We start from the raw sequence: 18213 nt of genomic DNA, 5'->3' as shown, positions 1-18213 counted from the left end.
ATGAGTATGATCTCTAGTTGCATCCATTTACCTATAAAAGTCTCAAGTTTATCTTTCTTTATAGCTGAGTAATACTCCATTGTATATCTTGAGTCTTCTTTTTTTTCCAATTCTCTCCTCCTTCAACCCTCCTTCCCCCTATCCATTTACAAAAACTTTGTTTCCATTTTTTCTTTCTGTTATTTTTTCTTTTCCTTTCTCCTTTTCTACTCCCCTTTTCCCCAGCACATTTGAATATTTTCTTCCTACTTCCCAATATCTATCCTCCAGTTGGTCTTTATTCACACTTTGGGTTAATCACACAAGAGAAATAATGTGATTTTTAAACATGTGTGTCCAATTTATTTCACTTAAAATTATGTTTTCATGCTTTATCCTAAAAGTGTCTCAAGTTCATCTCTCTTAATGACAGTGTAGTACTCCATTGTATATAAAAATCACATTTTCTTCATCCATTTATCTGTTGATGGGCATCTGGTCTGTTTCCAAGATTCAGCTATTACAAACAGTGCTACTATAAGCGTGTGTGTGTGTGTGTGTGTGTGTGTGTGTGTGTGTGTGTGTGTGTGTGTGACTGTGCTATGATGCTTTTAACCCTTTCAGGTACATACTAAGAAGGAGAATAGTGGGTCAAATGCAACTTCTAGTTTTAGTTTTTTGAGGAATCTCCATACTTATTTTCACAGTGGTTGTACCAACATATACTCCCCACCAACAGTGCAGAAGGGTTCCTTTTTTCTTCACAACATCACTAGCATTTGTTATTGATTGATTCCTTGAAGAGAGCATTCTTTCTGGAGTGAGAGGTTGAATATTTTTTGTTTATTCATTTGCTGTTTGTACTTCTTCATTTTAGAAGTGTCTATTCATTTGAAATGCCCATTTTTTAATTTGGTCATTAAATTTGTGAAGTATTATGGTTTGTGTCTAGATGTTTCCCCAAAGCCTCATGCAGTCATAGGTGGGGCTTTTTCAGAGGTGGCTGGATCTAGAGTATGTGATGCTGGGATTGGTTCATGGTACAATGCTAGGATCAAGGGCACTAGGATTAAGGGTGTGGGTGCTACATATCCTAAGTAGCCTGGATAAAATATAAGGGACAGAAAGAGCTGTGGTCATCCTGTTCTCTCTCTGCTACCTTCTGCAGGCCATGAACTGCTTCTTCTCTGCAATACTTGTGTGCCATCCACCCTGCCTTGAAACCAGCCAATTATGAACTGAAACCTCTACAAACGATGAGCTAAATAAACCTTTTCTCCTTTAACTTTGTTTGTGGGGTATTTTGTCTCAGCAACAAGAAAAGTAACTGGCACAAAAGGTGTGGTTTTTGTTATTTATATATTCTAGCTGTCACTCCTTTGTCCAGCAGTAGCTGGTAAATTTGTTTTTCCCATTGTATGGGTTGTCCCTTCACTCTGTTGGTGGTTTCTTTTGCTGTGCAAAAACTTTTTAATATGATGTGATCATAGTTGTTGATTCTGTGTAATACTTCCTGTGTGATCAGGATTTTGCACACAAGTCTTTACCTACATTTATATCTTGAAGTGTTTTGCCTGTTCTATCTTCCAGCAGATTAAGTGTTCTTCTTTTAATGTTTAGGTTTTTAATCCACTTTTATTTCACCTTAGTGCATAGTGAGAGATACAGTTAGAGGTTTTATTTGGGGCATGTGGAAAGTCAGTTTGCCTAGCACCATTTATTAAAAAGCTATCTTTCTTCCAGTGAAGGTGTTTGGGCCCTTCATCAAAAATAAAGCAGCTGAGTATGTTTGGAGTTCTATCTGCATCTTCTATTCTGTTCTCTTGATCCCAGGGTATGTTTTTTTCTGCCACTACAATGCTGTTTTCATCACTGTAGCTTTGTAGTATAATTGCAAGTTGGGAATTGTGATGACACTGCCTTGCCTTTATTGCCTAGAATTTTGTTTGTTATTCCAGGTCTCTTCTGGTTCCAAATGAATTTTAGAATTGTTTTCTCTAGTTCTGTGAGGTATGCTATTTGTATTTCAAATGAGATTGCATTAAATCGCATAACAGTTTGGAAGTATAGCCATTTTGACTATATTGGTTCTGCCTATCTAAGAAAGGGGAAATCATTCCATTTTCTGATACCCTCTTTGATCTCCTTTTCAGAGTACTGTAGTTTTCAATGTCGCGGTCTTTTACTTCCTTTGTTAAATTGATTCCTAAGTATTTCATTTTTCTTGATGCTATTGTGAAAGGTGTTATTTCCTTAATTTCTCTTTCAGTGAGTTTTTTGTGTATTGAAATACTACTGATCTTTGAGTATTGACTTTGTATCCTGTTATACTGCTGATTTGATTATTAATTCCGAGAGGTTTTGGTGGTTTTTGTAGTCTTCTATGGAAAGTATCATGCAATCCATCACCAAATAATGATAATTTAACTTCTTCCTTTCCTATCCATATTTCTTTCTCTTGCTTAATTGCTTTGGCTAATGTTCCTAGAACTATGTTGGACAGGAGTGGTGATAGTAGGCATACTTGCCTTTTTCTGATTTTAGAACAAAAGCTTTTAGTTTTTGAACATTTAGTATAGATGTCTTGTCATAGATGGTTTCTATCAGATTGAGAAAAAGATCTATTCCAATTTTCTGTAGGAGGGTTTTTATCATGAATGAGTGTTGAATTTTGTTAAATGCTTTTTCAGCATCTATTGAGATGATCATGTAGTTTTTGTCATTGGTTCTGTTAATGTGGTGTATTACTTTTAATGATTTGCACACATTGAACCATCCTTGCATCCTTGGGATGAATCCTACTTAGTCATGCTGTATAAACTTCTTGATGATCTGCGGCATTCTATTTGCCAGTATTTTATTTAGAATTTTTGTATCTATGTTCATTAACAATATTGGCCTGTAGTTCTCTTTTTTAGTTGGATCCTTCTCTGGTTTGGGTATCAGGGTAATGCTTGCTTCCAGGAATGAGTTTGGGTGTATGGCTTCCCTTTCAATTTCATTAAAGAATTTGAAGAATAGTGGCATTAGATCTTCTCTACATTTCTTGTAGAATTCAGCAGTGAATCTGTCAGGACCTGAGCTTTTCTTTTTCAGAGTTTTAAAATTATTTGTTCAACTTCAATGACTGATACTGGGTTGTTTAGAGTTTTTTATCTTTTTGATTCAGCTTTGGTGACTCATACATCTAGGAATCTGGCCACTTTTGCATTTTCTATCTTATTGGAGAACAGGTTCTTGAAGTAGGTATTGATCTTTGGGATTTCTGTAGGATCTGTTGTGATTTTATCCTTTTCATTCCTACTTGCATGAATTTGAATCTTTCCTTTTCTTTTCTTTGATAAGGTTAGCTAAGTATTTGTCTGTTTTATTCAGTCTTTCAAAGGGCCAACTGTTTGATTTATTCTTGTATTGTTTTCTTTGGCTAAACTGCACTAATTTTTGGTGTGAGCTTTACAATTTTCTGTCTTCCACATGCTATGGGTTTAATTTGCTCTTCTTTTCTAGAACCTTGAGGTTCAATATTACATTATTTATTAGAGTCTACTCTGCTTTTCTGTTGTGGGAATTCACCACTGTAAATTTCCCTCATAAGACTGTTTTCATTGCATCCCATAAGTTCTGGTATGTTGCATTGGTATTACCATTAATTGTAGAAACTCTAGTTTCTTCTTTAATTTCATCTATGACATATTGGTTGTTCAGAGGATAATAAAATAAAATTATTTATTTTCCATATGTTTGTGTAGCTTTTATGGTTTCTTTTGCCATTGATTTCCATTTTCTTTGCACTATGATCTGATAATACGCATGGTATAATATCAATTTCTTTGCATTTACTTAACCATGTTCTTTTTTTTTTTTTATTTTATTTTTTTTTTTGGTTTTTCTCCGGTACCGGGAACCGAACTCATGACCTTGCGCTTGCCAGGCAGGCGCTTTTGCTGCTGAGCTAAATCTCCAGCCCCTACTTAACCATGTTCTATAAGCTAGTATGTGGGCTATTTTGGAGAAAGTTCTATGTGCTGCTGAGAAGATTGTGTTATTCTATCTTTGTGGGGTGGAACACTCTGTAGAGATCTACTAAGTTTATTTGTTCAAAGGTTTGGTTCAGCTTTGATATTTCTTTGTTGATTTTCTGTCCAGTGATTTGTCTATTTGTGACACTGGGGTGTTAAGGTCAACCATTACAATTGTATCAATGCTTATCTGATTTTTAATATCCGTTATTGTTTGTTTATATAGTTGGGTATCATCTCTTCTTCTTGAATTATTTCCTTAACAAATATGTTGTTACCTTCTTTGTTTCTCTCAGTCAGTCTTGGCTTGAAATCCACTTTGTCTGCAAATAGAATAGATGCCCCTGCTTTTTTATGGGTTCCTGTTGAATGGAATATTGTCTTCTGTCCTTCGACATTCAGTCTATGAATTTCTTTGGGAGTTAAATGTATTTCTTTTATGCAGCATAGTGTTGGATCTTGTTTCTTGATCAATTTTGCCAATCTGTTTCTTCTGTTTGGTGAACTGAGACCATTTACATTGATCTTATAACTGATATGTGTTGACTTTCCTTGTCATATTACTTTCTAATAGTTCATACCCTTTTTTCCCTGCTGTTTAATTGCTTGCTTTGCCTGGTGAATTCATTTTATTGGGATTCAGGAAATTATTATCTTCACTGTCTTTCAGAATACCCTGCAGAAATTTTTGGAGTGCTGGTTTGGTGGTCATGAATTTCTTCAGGTATTCTTTATCATGAAAATATCTTATTTCTCCAATTTTGAAAGATAACTTTTCAGAGTACAACAATTTGGATTGGAGGTTGTTTTGTTTTAGTGCCTGAAATACTTCTCTCCAAGCTCTCTTTGACTTAAGGGGTTGTGTTGAGAATCTGCTGTGATTCTGATGGGTTTTCCTTTACAGGTGATTTGTTTCTTTTATCTAACAGCTTTTACTATTCTGTTCTTGTGTTGAACTTCTGGAGTCTTGCCTATTATATGCCTTGGTGTAGTTTTTTTCTTATCATGGCTAATTGGAGTTCTATGTGCCTCATTTATCTGTATGTCAAATTCTTTTTCCATGCTTGGGAAGTTTTCTGCCATTACGTCTGTGAACAAAATTTTTATGTCCTTTGTGCTATCTTCTGCTATTTTATTGATTCCAGTCAACTTATGTTATTCCTCTGCATCATCTAGTACCTGTTTGATTGATTTTTTTGTAGTTCCTTGCTATTTTTAAGAGGTCTTTCATTTGATGATCACTAGCTGAAAACCTGTCTTCTAGATCTGTTATTCTGTCTCCACAATGCTTGATTCTGCTGTATATACTTTCAATAGAATTTTTAATGTCCTGTATATCTGTTTAAATCTGTTTTATGGCATCAGTTCTTTCCTGGATTGGGCATTCATGGTTTTTATCACTTTCCTAAGTGCCTCAATTTTTTTATCTATACCTACTATAGATTCACTAGTCATGTCCTTCATTAGGGTCATCATCTCTCTAGTTATCTGTGTAATTATATCTAATTTGTTCTTTTTAGAAACTCATTTATCTGCTTTGTTACTTTCACTGCTACAATTTCAGTAAGTTCTGCTGATGGGCTTTTGATTTCTTCCACCTCATTGCTTTCTGGATTTGCCTTGCATGAGCTGGAGGTCTGGGTTGCATCTTGCTTCCATGTCTTCTCATTGTTTTTAGTTTCTTTTCTGCATTGATGCTTGTAAATTGCTTGTGATCGGTATCTTTATTACTAATATGGAGACATCTTTAGGAAATGACTACTTTCCAGAGTGTCTTCTAGGTGTAGCTGGCTTTTGGCTTTTGAGTGTGTCTCAGGATTCTGCCTCTTCAACTTGTTAGGGATTTGGTCTTGTACCCAGTTCCTTGGTATTGGACTATGGTGTTATTTATGACCCTTATACCATTACAACATTGGCAAACCTATGGGTGCTCTGAGCCCTGAGTTCAACTGACCCCTCCCTAGAATGGCATCTGGTTAAGCACCCTCTCCAGACGACACAGTAAATACATGGCCTAGAGTCCTTCATTCCCTGTTGTGGCTTACAGCATCCACTGCTCCATTTCACTGGTGTATTTCTCCCCAAAGGCCTCTGAAGTCACCCACCCTTACTGTGTCTCTGTAGATTCAAGCCTTTTCTCTCATGCCATAAGCTGGGAGTCAGGGAGAAAGTGCAGTTTACCACCTTCTTTTTCTGCATTGAAGTCTGGCTATTCACTTGTCCTGTGGGTACCAATTCTCCTTACAGATCCTTTCTGGGCCCCAGCGATCTACTTCCCCAGCGATCTACTGATTTTCTGCTCTTTGCCTCTCTGCCATCTTCCTGGAAGTTGGATGAATATTTTTTAACTAGTATTTGAAACAAGAGTTTGGAAAGCCCATAAGTTTTAAAGTGAACATGCTAGAGTATTGAGAAAGACTAGAGAATCAGAGAGTAAGGAAGAATGCAAAATATGGAATCAAAGCAATTTTTCTCTTACTGCAAAGTTGGGACCAGATAATGCTAGAAGGAAACTGGAGATAATATGACTACAACTTAAATGTTGTCTGGGTCTCTAAGACAGAATTAGCACCTGATTCCCCATCCCTGCACCCCAAACAGGATTGGAGGTGGAGAACATTATAGACAGCCTGGGAAATTTCAGATAGATTGAAGGGAAATTTAGGAGTACTTATGTTTCATTTCTTGGATGTATCTTAGAGATTGCAAGCTTCATGGAGAAGTCATGAATCCAGCATGGTACTAATGAGGAAGGGTAGCTGCCACAAGTTATCTAGGTGGGTTCTAAAGTGACAGAAGACACATGGTATTTAACTTCCAGAGATGAATGAGGTCTACTAGTCACAGTTAGTGCTCATACTTATGGGTCAATGGTATTTTTACCAAATCCCCAAGGCCCATAGCTATGTTTTAATAGGATCATTTGTTTATTTCCCTAATTCTGGAGCATAATGAACAGTAAGGATTTAACTGGCCATCTGAGTGTTTGTTCATAAACCAAGAACTCTTTCTTTAAAGGAAAGAGTGGGGAAGAATTCTATGACACTCCCACAATCATATACTCCAGGGTTTCTTGAAAGGGCCTGCAGCCATTGACTGAAAAGAATATGCACTAGGAAAGAGGAACTATCCTAGACTCTCAGAAATTATCAGACACTAACTCCAAGTTAACACTAATCCCTAGGATCCCAAAATGCCCCAGGGGACTATTGGTTAAAGTTAGGACTTACAGCTGTTAGATGATAAATATTAATTTGGCCCAAGGTTATATCATAGGCCCAATTGATCTTATTGTCTTGGCTATGGTTATTCTGGTTTCTGAATGTTTAATTCAAATACACACACTCAGTAGCTAGCAGAATCCTCCCATTTGTTCTCCAAATTGGGGACTGAGGACTATTATGGAAGGAAGGACAAAATAGAACTAAATTTTGTTTGCTAGAATAGTAAAAATCAAACAGATTTTTTAAATTCCATGAGGATTAGGTATACAAATATATAAAGGATACAAAGGAAATAATTCTATGGCATTTCTATGTAGTTCTCCAATTTTGTATAACATACATGTATCTCAAAGAATCTTTCACTTTGATTACAGTGGCTATTCCAGGTATGGAATCCTTATTAGACCAGCTTGATGTAGCTCTCTCACTGATGACTATTACTCTGCATGTACTGTTGTTCTCTCTAGCAATTTACAAGAGCTAACAGAAGTTTGATTTCACCTGTCAGGAATAGCAGTATACTTTCATTGCTTTGCCTTAGGGCTAAGGTAGCTCTTCTTTTCTCTGTAATAATATAGTACAAAAAAACCTTGGAGTGTTGACATATCACATAACATCACATGGCTCCATTATTTTAATGGGTAATACATAATGGTCATCTGCTATGATGAACATTAAATGGCATTAAATGGCTTGGTAAGACATATTTGTGTCAGAAGGTGGGACATAAAACATCCAGGATTTACATAATATTTTGATAAAAATTTTTAGCCATGCAATGGTTTTAAGAATGCAGTAAGTTACTCTATCTCGTGCTACATACCATTAAAGAAGAGATACAATTCTTTTTTGTCTTAAAGGGAAAAGAACAGAAACAAGATAACAAAACCAAAGACAAAAACAAAATGACACAAAAACTATAAAAATGATACGGAATTTCAAAACAAGATGATAGGAAATCAACAATGGTTGTTGTATTACTTATTGTTATCTCCAAAGTAGATGCTCAGATTACCACATAGAAGTATGCAAGATTGATCAAACAATTAAACATTAACTGTTCCTTCAACAAACCAATAGAAATTAGTAGTAAAATTATCTTAGCTATCTTGTGTGTGCATATATATGTGTGTATATATATATATAATTTCACTTCCTTCTTTCTTTCTTTTCTTCTTTCCCTCATCCCAGTTGTTCTTTCCTACTGAGCAGTTTCTTTCCCTTTTACAATATCTATTGTACCTTTCAGTTTTATTTACACTTTCAGGGTCTTACACTAGGGAGAGAATATGGTGTTTATATATATGGGGCTGATTTATTTCACTTATGAGTATGGGCTCTAGTTGAATCCATTTACCTATAGAAGCCTCGAGTTTAACTTTCTTTATAGCTGAGTAATACTCCATTGTATAAAAATACCACATTTTTCTTATCTACTCCTCAGTTGATGGGCATTTGTGTTATTTACAAGATTTTGCTATGGCAAATTGTGCTGCTATAAACATGGATGCACATATATTACTGTGGTATGATATTTTTAACTCTTCTGGGAAAATACCCAGAAGGGGAATGGCTGAATTAAATGGGACCTCTAATCCTAATTTTTTGAGGAATCTCTGAACTGATTTCTGAAGTGGTTGCAACAGTCTACATTGCCACCAGCAGTGGAGAAGTGTTCCTTTTTCCCCACAGCCCCTCCAGCATTTGTTGTTGGTTGATTTCTTGATGATGTGATTCTTACTGGAATGAGATGAAATCTCAGTGTTATTTTATTTTTTCAGTGTTGTTTTACTTTGCATCTCTCAAATAACCAATAATGTTTAACATTTTTTCATGTATTTATTTGCCATTTGTATCTCTTCATCTGAGAAGTGTGTATTCATCTCAGATGCCCATTTTTGGACTGGGTCTTTGAATTTGGGGCGTCTGATTTTTTCCAATTCTTTATATGTTCTAGATAGAACTCCTTTGTCTGAGAGACAGTTGGCTAAAATGTTTTCCCACCCTGTGGGTTGCCTTTTCACTCTATTGGTGATTTCTTTTGAAGTACAAAAGATTTTGATAGGATGAGATCCCAGTTGCTGATTCTTTGAAGGGTTTTCTGTGCAGTTTGTGTTTTATTCATGAAGACTGTGCCTACTCCTATGTCTTCAAGATTTATAACTACTTTCTGTTCCAGTAGATTTAGTGTTTCTGCTTTAATATTTAAATCTTTGATCCATTTTGACTTAAGTTTAGGGTATGGTGATAGACATGGGTCTACTTTTAGTCTTTGGCATGTGGAAAGCCAGTTTCTCCAGCACCATTTATTAAATAGGCTATCTTTCTTCCTGTAAACATGTTTGGCCCCTTTGTCAAAGATAAAGGGGCTCGGTGTGTTTGTAGTTGTGTCTGTGTCTTCTAATCTGCTCCACTGGTCCTCAGGTCTATTTTTTTTTGCTAGTATCATGCTGATTTTATCACAGTAGCTTTGTAGTATAATTTCAAATCAGGGATTGTGATGCCTCCTGACTTGTCTTTGTTGCCCAGGATTGCCGTTGCTGTTCTAGGTCTCTTCTCAGTCCAGACGAATTTTAGGAATATTTTCTCCAGTTCAGTGAGGTATGCTAATGGTATTTTGATTGGGATTGCATTAAATCTGTCTAACAATTTTGGAAATATGGCCATTTTCACTATGTTGCTTCTTCCTATCCATGAACGAGGGATATCTTTCCCTTTTCTGATATCCTGTTCAATCTCCTTTTTCAGAGCACTATAATTATCAATATATAAATCTTTTACTTCCTTTGTAAGATTGATTCCTAAGTATTTCATTTTTTTTTTGGATGCTATTGTGAAGGGTGTGGTTTCCCTAATTTCTCTCTCAGTAAGTTTGTTGTTTGGGTACAAGAATGTTATTTTTGAGTATTGACTTTGTATCCAGCCACACAACTGAATTTGGTTATTAACTCTAGGAGTCTTTTGGTGGAGTTTTTGGGGTCTTCTATGTAGAGTATCATGTTACCTGTGAATAATGATAATTTCATTTCTTCATTTCCTGTCCTTATTCCTTTTATGTCTCCCTCTTGTCTAATTGCTCTGGCCAGTGTTTCCAGAACATTGTTGAAAAGGAGAGGTGATAGTGGATATCTTTGTCCTTTTCCTTTTTTTAGAATGAAAACTTTTAGTTTTTGTCCATTTTGTATGATGCTGGCCATTGGTTTGTCATAGATGGCTTTTATCAGATTGAGATAAAGACCATCCAATTTTCTGTAGGATTTTTATCACGAATGAGTGCTGGACTTTATTGAAAGCTTTTTCTGCATCTAGTGAGATGATCATGTGATTTCTATGTCTGGCTCTGTTGATATGTTATATTGCATTTATTAATTTGTGTATGTTGAACTATCCCTACATTCCTAAGATAGACCCCACAGGGTCATGGTGTATAATTTTCTTAATGATTTATTGAATTCTATTTGCTAATATCTTATTGAGGATTTTTGCATCTATGTTCATTAGGGAAATTGACCTGTAGTTCTCTTTTTTGGTTGTATCTTTCTCTGGTTTTGGTATCAGGGTAATACTTGCCTCCAGGAAAGAGTTGGGGAATACTGCTTCTCTTTTAATTTCCTTAAAGAGTTGGAAGACAATTGGTATTAGATCATCTCTAAATTTCTTGTACAATTCAATAGTGAACCCATCAGGATCTGGGCTTTTCTTTGTTCATAAGTTTTGAATTACATTTTCAATCTCATTACTGATATTGGATTATTGAGAATTTTTATATCTTCTTGATTCAGCTTTGGTAATTCATTTGTATCTAGGAATCTGTCCATTTCTTCTGTGTTTTTCATCCAACGAGAGTAAAGTTTTTTGAAGTAGATATTGATGATCTTCTGAATTTCCACAGGATCTGTAGTGACTTCATCCTTGTCATTCCTAAATGCATGAATTTGAGTCTTTTCTTTCTTTTTTTTGGTAAGGTTTGCTAAGGGTTTATCAGTTTTATTTATTTTTCAAAGAACCAATGCTTCAATTCATTAACTCTTTGTATTGTTTCCTTGGTTTCCATTGTGTTAATTTCTGCTCTGATCTTTATAATTTCCTCCCTTCAATGGACTTTGGGTTTGCCTTACTCTTCCTTTTCTAGAAGCTTGTGGTGTAACATTAGATTATTTGTGCTCATTCTGTTTTCCTGATGTGACAATTCACTGCTATAAATTTCCCTCTAAGGACTGTTTCATTGTGTCCCATATGTTCCAGTATGTTGCATCTGCGTTCTCATTTAGTTGTATGTATTATTTAATTTCTTCCTTTATTTTGTCTTTGATCTATTGATTGTTTAGGAAAATATTATTTAATTTCCATGTGTTTATGGAGTTTTTGCAGTTTCTTTTGCCATTAATTTCTAATTTCATTGCACTATGGTCAGATATTATGCATGGGATAATTTCATTTACTTTGCATTTAGTTAAGCATGTTTTGTGGGCTTGTATATGGTCAGTTTTGGGGAATGTCCCACGTGCAGCTGAGAAGAATGTGCATTTTGATGATATTGAGTGGAACAGTCTAAAAACATCTGCTAAGTCCATTTGTTCACAGCTTTGGTTCAGTTCTGTTATTTCTTTGCTGATTTTTTGTCTAGTTGGTCTATCTCTTTGTGACAGTGGGGCATTCAGGTCTCCTGTTACAATTGTGTTATTGCTTATTTGATTTTTCATGTCTATTAATAATTGTCTTATATAGTTGGGTGCTTCTGTATTTGGTGCATAAATATTTATGATTGTTATCTCTTCCTCTTGAAGTTTCCTTCTAACAAGTATGTACTGACCTTCTTTATCCCTTTTGATCATTCTTGATTTGAAGTTGACATTGTCTGCAAAAAGAATAGGCATTCCTGCTTTTTTCTGGGTTCCTACTGCATGGAAGGTTGTTTTCTATCCTTTGATTTTCAGTCTATGAATTTCATTTTGCATTAAATGTGTTTCTTGTGTACAGCATATTGTTAGATCTTGTTTCTTGATCCACTATGGCACCCCGTTTCTTTTGATTGGTGAATTGAGGTCATTTACTTTGATGATTATAACTGATATGTAGTGGCTTATCTTGACCATGTTATTCTCCTGCTGTTGGTTCCCTGCTTTTCTCCCATTTATTTGCTTGTCGTGCCTGGTGGTTTCTTTCTGCTGTTGTTCTTGGAATTGGGGTCATTTTTATCTCTGTCTAGAATATTTTTAGTGCTCTTTGTAGCATTGGTTTGATGTACAGAAATCTCTTCAGTTGTTCTTTGTCATGGAAGTATCTTATTTCTCCATTAATTTTGAAAGATAGTTTTGCAAAGTACATCAGTCTGGGCTGGAAGTTGTTTTCTTTCAGGATTTGAAATACTTCACTCCAAGCTCTTCTTGACATAAGGGTCTGTGTTGAGAAGTCTGCTGTGATTCTGATGGGCTTTACTTAGTAGGTGATCTGTTTCTTTTCTCTAACTGCTTTTAATATTCTGTTGTTGTGCTGAATTTCTGGAATCTTTATTATTATACGTCTTGGTGTAGTTTTATTTTGGTCATGAGTGTTTGGAGTTCTAATAGCTTTATTTATTTGTATGTCAAATTTTTTATCCACACTTGTGAAGTTTTCTGCCATTATTTCTGTGAAGAGTTTTTTATGTCACTTGTGCTGTCTCCAGCTTTCTCACTGACTCCCAATCAATCTTGTTATTCTTCTTTGCTTCATCTTGTAGCTATTGGATTGATTTTGGTATCTTGCTTAATTTTAAGATATCTTTCTTTTCATTCTCACTAGCTGTAATTCTGTCTTGAAGATCTGAAATCCTATCCTCTCCTTTGTTCAACCTGTTGCATATAGTTTCTTTTTTGGGGGGGTGGGTACCAGGAATCAAACTCAGGACCTTGTGCTTGCCAGGCAGGCTCTTGTGCCACTGAACCACATCTCCAGCCCCTGTTGCATATACTTTCAATGGAGGTTTTAATCTCTTGGATTTCTATTTGGATCTGTTTCATTGATTCCATTTCTTTCCTACACTGGGCATTATTTGCTTCCATCATTTTTCTAAGTTCATCTATTCTTTTATCTGTGTATTCTCTAATATCTTTGATTTTAAACATGATTTTGTATCTGAGAGATTATTTTCTCCATAACCTTTTCCACTTGTATTTTTCACTTCTGCTGCTATCATTTCAGGAAGTTCCAGTGTTTGATTTCCAATTTCATCTATCTCCTTGAGTTCTGGGCTTGTCCTGGGTGGGCTGGGGGCCTGGGGCTGCATTTTGCTTCTGAGTCTTGTCACTTTCTACTTTCTCTTTTTTTATTTTGCTTTCTATGTTGATACTTGCCAGTTTCTTATGATATATACTTTTATCACTAGTATTTAGGTTTCCCTAGAGATTGTCTATTTTTCAGGGATGTGTTCTAGATATAAGTGGTTTTATATAGCGATCCCAAGGCCCTAGTTTCCCAGTTTGTAAAGGTTGCAAGGTTACTGTTTGGCTCAGCTCCTAATCCTTTGGTACTGGGGTGTCGTGGTGATTATGACCAGAAGAGCTACAATTCTTAATTGACCTTTTTTACATTTTAGAAACAACCTTTGTCACATTTGCATGTGCTGTTCTTATTGAGTACATTTGTTTACATTGGTGTGGTGCATTAACCTAGTCATCAGCTGCTACAGTGAGTTCCAGAATAAAAGACTGTAGGTTTTTTGAGGGTGCAGTACAAATGCTATGTTTTGTGGCTTGTTACCCAGAAGATCCCAGAGTGTTTGGAATTTATATAGCAAGTTATAATTCTGTGGCAGGTTGCTATAGTAGGGTCACAGTAGAGTCACAGATCCCTTGAGTTTGTGAGCAAAGCTACCCCCACTACTAAAGTTTGCTGTTTTCCTTTGAGAAGTAGTTCCTGTTGAGTTTACATTCTTTTAATTCATAATATCATACACTTATTATTTGTGTGCTTTTCTGTTTGTATATTGCATTTTGTTTGTTTGTTTGTTTGTTTCTTTATTTGAGTACTGCATCTCTCTGTGTTGCCGTAGTTAGCCTCATACTTGCCTCATATTTTGTAATCTTCCTGCCTCAGCGACTTGAGAACCTGTGTATGTTGTATTTTTTAAAATAAGGGTTTAGTCTTTAAAAATTCAGACGGGAAAATAAAGGTCCAGTGATAGTATAACACATATAACATAAACGGCAGGGATGGGGAGACCAGCAGAGACCACCAGGCTTGTGTGAAGGCAACATGGTATGGAATTTATTATGCCTGGATGCAGGCAGGCAGAGAGTGATAAGGCCTTCTGCCCTGAACAAAGAGTAGTGTGTACCTTTTATAGGGATAAAAAAAAGCCAGGGGACATTAGGCAGGAAGATTTTAATAAACATTTGTGGTCAAACTTCTCAGGCAGTCCTGCAACTCAGTGGGCAAAGTCCTTGAAGTGTCCAGTGTAAATTTTTGGGTGTCTCCAGATGTCCCCAGCTGTCCCAGGACCTGTAAAATTCCTTGCCTTATCTTATCTCCTCCACGACAGCCTGTGTTTACCAATGACAACTTTGGTACTGAGCTGAGTTACCTGTGAAAAGCAGTGCCTCCGCTGGCAAACAGCTTGGGGGCTGGTAAAGTCAAGTCTAATTCAAACCTCACAGATAGCAAAAGACGAAACATACAAATGAAGAGCAAATTAAGGATAATTTCCCTGGTATTTAAAATAAAGTTATAATTCTATTAGTTAACATAATTTGCCTTTGATATTGAAATAGACAAATAAATAAATCATTTGGAACAGAATACTGGACCTGGCACCAGACCCAAGAGCATGTATGAATTTACATACACACAGAGAGCAATATAAATCAATGGGAAAGAACTATTCAAAAAACAATATTTGGACAATTGGCTTTATTACTGGAAAAAATATAAAATTAGATTCTAACTTCACTAATGAGGAAAAATTAGTTCTATATGATATGAAATATAGACATAGAAAGCAAACTTTTAAGAATTTTAGAAGCAAATGTAGAGCATACATTTTGAACTCAACATGTTATTATTTTATAAGAAATACTCAATGCATAAACCATAAAGGAAATGATTGATATATTTGACTACCTCAAAATTAAAGACATTGATATGACTGGACTCACCGAAAGCTAAACTAAGATATAAGAGAAAAACTGGTAAAAGATATTAACTATATAATAGAATGACTGTTGTCAAAATTTTAAAAACTAATAAGAAATAGACAACTCCAAAGAAAGGGCAAAAGACATGAGAAAAGCTATTCACAGAAGAGGAAAGCCAAATACATAATAAACATATCAAAATATATTTAGTCTCCCCAATGGAAGAAAAGAGATTAAAATAAAATACCATTTTGACTATCAGATTGAAAAAAAGTATAAATCTTAACAATATCATGTATTGGTATAGATATGGAGAAATGATAGATACTCTTACTATTGGCAAAAATGTAAATTGTTGTGGGCAATTTATGGAGCAATTTGGCAATAACTACTAAAATTGAAAATGTATATATTATGTGATTTGTAATTCCGTTTGTGGTAAGGCTCCTCCCAGGAACTTTTTACAGTGTAGCAATATCAGCCTCTGTGTACACATATGTAGTTCTGATGTAATTCCGTAACATAAAGTCTACTCAATCAGACTGTAGAATGTGAATATAGGCCCATAAAAGGGAGGCAAAGACACGAGAATTAGATAAAAGGGAACAACTATGCCATGTTCTGTACTCAAGCTTTGGAAAAGAATCTGCTGAGTCAGTGCTAGCATGGATAAACCTCTTTCCTGGGGAAAAGGCCTTGGTGTCCTGTCTCTCTACATGAAAATTCTGCAGCATATTTACTTACCTTAGAGAAATGTTTGTAAATGTACACAAGGAGATATGAATAAAGATATCCACTACAGTGTTACTTTAGTTTTTTTTTTGTTTTGTTTTGTTTTTTTGGTTTTTCTCCGGTACCGGGAACCAAACTCACGACCTTGCGCTTGCCAGGCAGGCGCTTTTGCCGCTGAGCTAAATCCCCAGCCCGAGTGTTACTTTAGTATCAAAATACTGGAAACAACCTAAATGCCCATGAATAGTGAATGTTAATAAATATATGGCATTTTCAAATTATACAACACCATATAGCCATTAAAAGAAATTGTATGTATATTTTTTTTTTTCATGCTGTGCTGAGGATTGAGCACACAGCCTTTGCACTGAACTATATCCCTATCCTCTCTTTCTATGTTTTTTTTGTTTTGAAACAGCGTCTTGCCAAGTCGTGAAGTTGGCCAGGCTAGACTCAATCTTATGATCCTCCTCCTTCAGCTTCCCAGAGTGCAGAGATTACATACATGTGCCACCACACCTGGCCTGCAAATTTTATTTGTGTGATGATTATGGTAGCGATGGTAAAGGTGGTAACAGAGGTGATAAAAGCTTCAGAAAGCCATGTTCTGTCTACATTAAAATCTTAAATCTCCTGTAACTACTAATATAACCTTTCTGCTTAGGTAGGGATTTTGGATCGGCAGAGGACATTGGCCTTGCTGGAAGAGTTCTATGACCAAAGTTCACAAACGCTTAGGAGTTTACTCCGAAACCCAAGACAGTGTAAGTACCATTGAGATGGAGTAACATCTTCAAAATGGAGTGTCACAGTACTCTAATATGATCATTCCACCTTTCAATGAATCCTTTCACAAAATTTCGTGAGTTATGATGACTCTGGCTATAGCTATTTGTTCATTCCCTCACAAAATTCACTCTTCATCACACTTAGATGCATTTTTCATCACAATGTAATACTCAGAAGTATCACATCAAAACTAAATTTTAAATTAATTTAAATAGAGGCTTTTGTGATATTTTGAATGTTTTAAAAATTAGTTGACAAATGTTATTCCAGTTTTAATGCTCAATTTAGAATTCTAAAATTTCTGAGAAAAATATTTATTCCTCCCAAGCATTTTACTTGTATATTTATTTGTATTTATATATCTTATACTTATATGGTAGATATCCTTTTTATATTTCTACCAAAATAAATAGAACTACTGGTTTTATTTTTTTAAAAAAGAGAAAGCCTTTTAATCAATGGGTTTTCTAAAGAATATCTTATTTGTATGATGATTTATTACTTGGATGTTTTCAAATATGTGAAGAATATACATAGAATATTCCTAAAATTTACGGAAATCACAATGTTACAGCTTAACTCGTAAATGTTTTGATGATCATAGGGACAGTCTGTGGTGTGAGTCCTACCCTGTGCAGTCTTGGACACGAGGGTTTTGTTGTTTTGCACTATGAGGATGGAACCTAGGACTTATCACTTATTAGGCAAATACTCTACCTCTACTACTGAGGTATATCTCAGCTGTTGTTTAACAATGGGATTCCGGTGGATGCTTTCCCTAAGGTTCTTTTTTTAAATGGAGATTGAACCCAGGGCCTCACACATCCTAAGCTATACCACAACCTCTTTCCCTACATTTCCAAACCAGGTGTCCATTTGAGTTGTGGAAAAATTGAGGAATAAAGAAGCAGAAAGGGAAAAAGAAGGGAGAGGAAGTGAATGTTGGAAACCATAACTCCAATGAAAGATTGCCATGGATAAAGACTTGCTTTTATTTCATATTGCAGATATTGAAAAGATATTTTGAAATGGAAAAACATGTCCTTTCCCCCATCTCTATGCTGTGATTATTGTGGGAGGACCACAAAGTTAGTAAACAAATTTTATTTGCCTTGTCAATATAAGCAACACTCCAAATAGCAAAAGGAAAATTATATGCATTTCCAAAGCCATACCTTTTAGGAAGAGACACCTAATTCACAGCAGTGAACATTTTTAAAATGTTGAGTATTCTTTTGCTTCTTTTTTTTTATTTATTTTTTTTATTTTAAGGATAAAAGGAGGGAAACATTAACAGACATACAACATTTTACAACATATCACAAGCACAATACAGACAATACAGAGTTACAAACA

The 18213-nt window shown here is 35.4% G+C and overlaps 1 protein-coding gene across 6 annotated transcripts in view; it reads left to right on the top strand.

The window, feature by feature from the left end:
• The window catches only part of Efcab5 (EF-hand calcium binding domain 5), a 173440-nt gene that overhangs the window by 97959 nt on the left and 57268 nt on the right, over positions 1-18213 (top strand). For all 6 annotated transcript variants that reach the window (XM_013503354.1, XM_013503351.1, XM_013503350.1 and 3 more), the window contains exon 9: positions 16733-16832. In XM_013503354.1, coding sequence (XP_013358808.1) covers positions 16733-16832 — 100 coding nt within the window. The remainder of the gene's footprint in view (positions 1-16732; positions 16833-18213) is intronic.

Source organism: Chinchilla lanigera, unplaced genomic scaffold (assembly GCF_000276665.1).
Source record: "Chinchilla lanigera isolate Chin_1 unplaced genomic scaffold, ChiLan1.0 scaffold00080, whole genome shotgun sequence".
NCBI classification, from domain to species: domain Eukaryota; kingdom Metazoa; phylum Chordata; class Mammalia; order Rodentia; family Chinchillidae; genus Chinchilla; species Chinchilla lanigera.
Note: the sequence above shows the minus strand (reverse complement) of the source record. Positions and strands in the feature narration are given on the sequence as shown.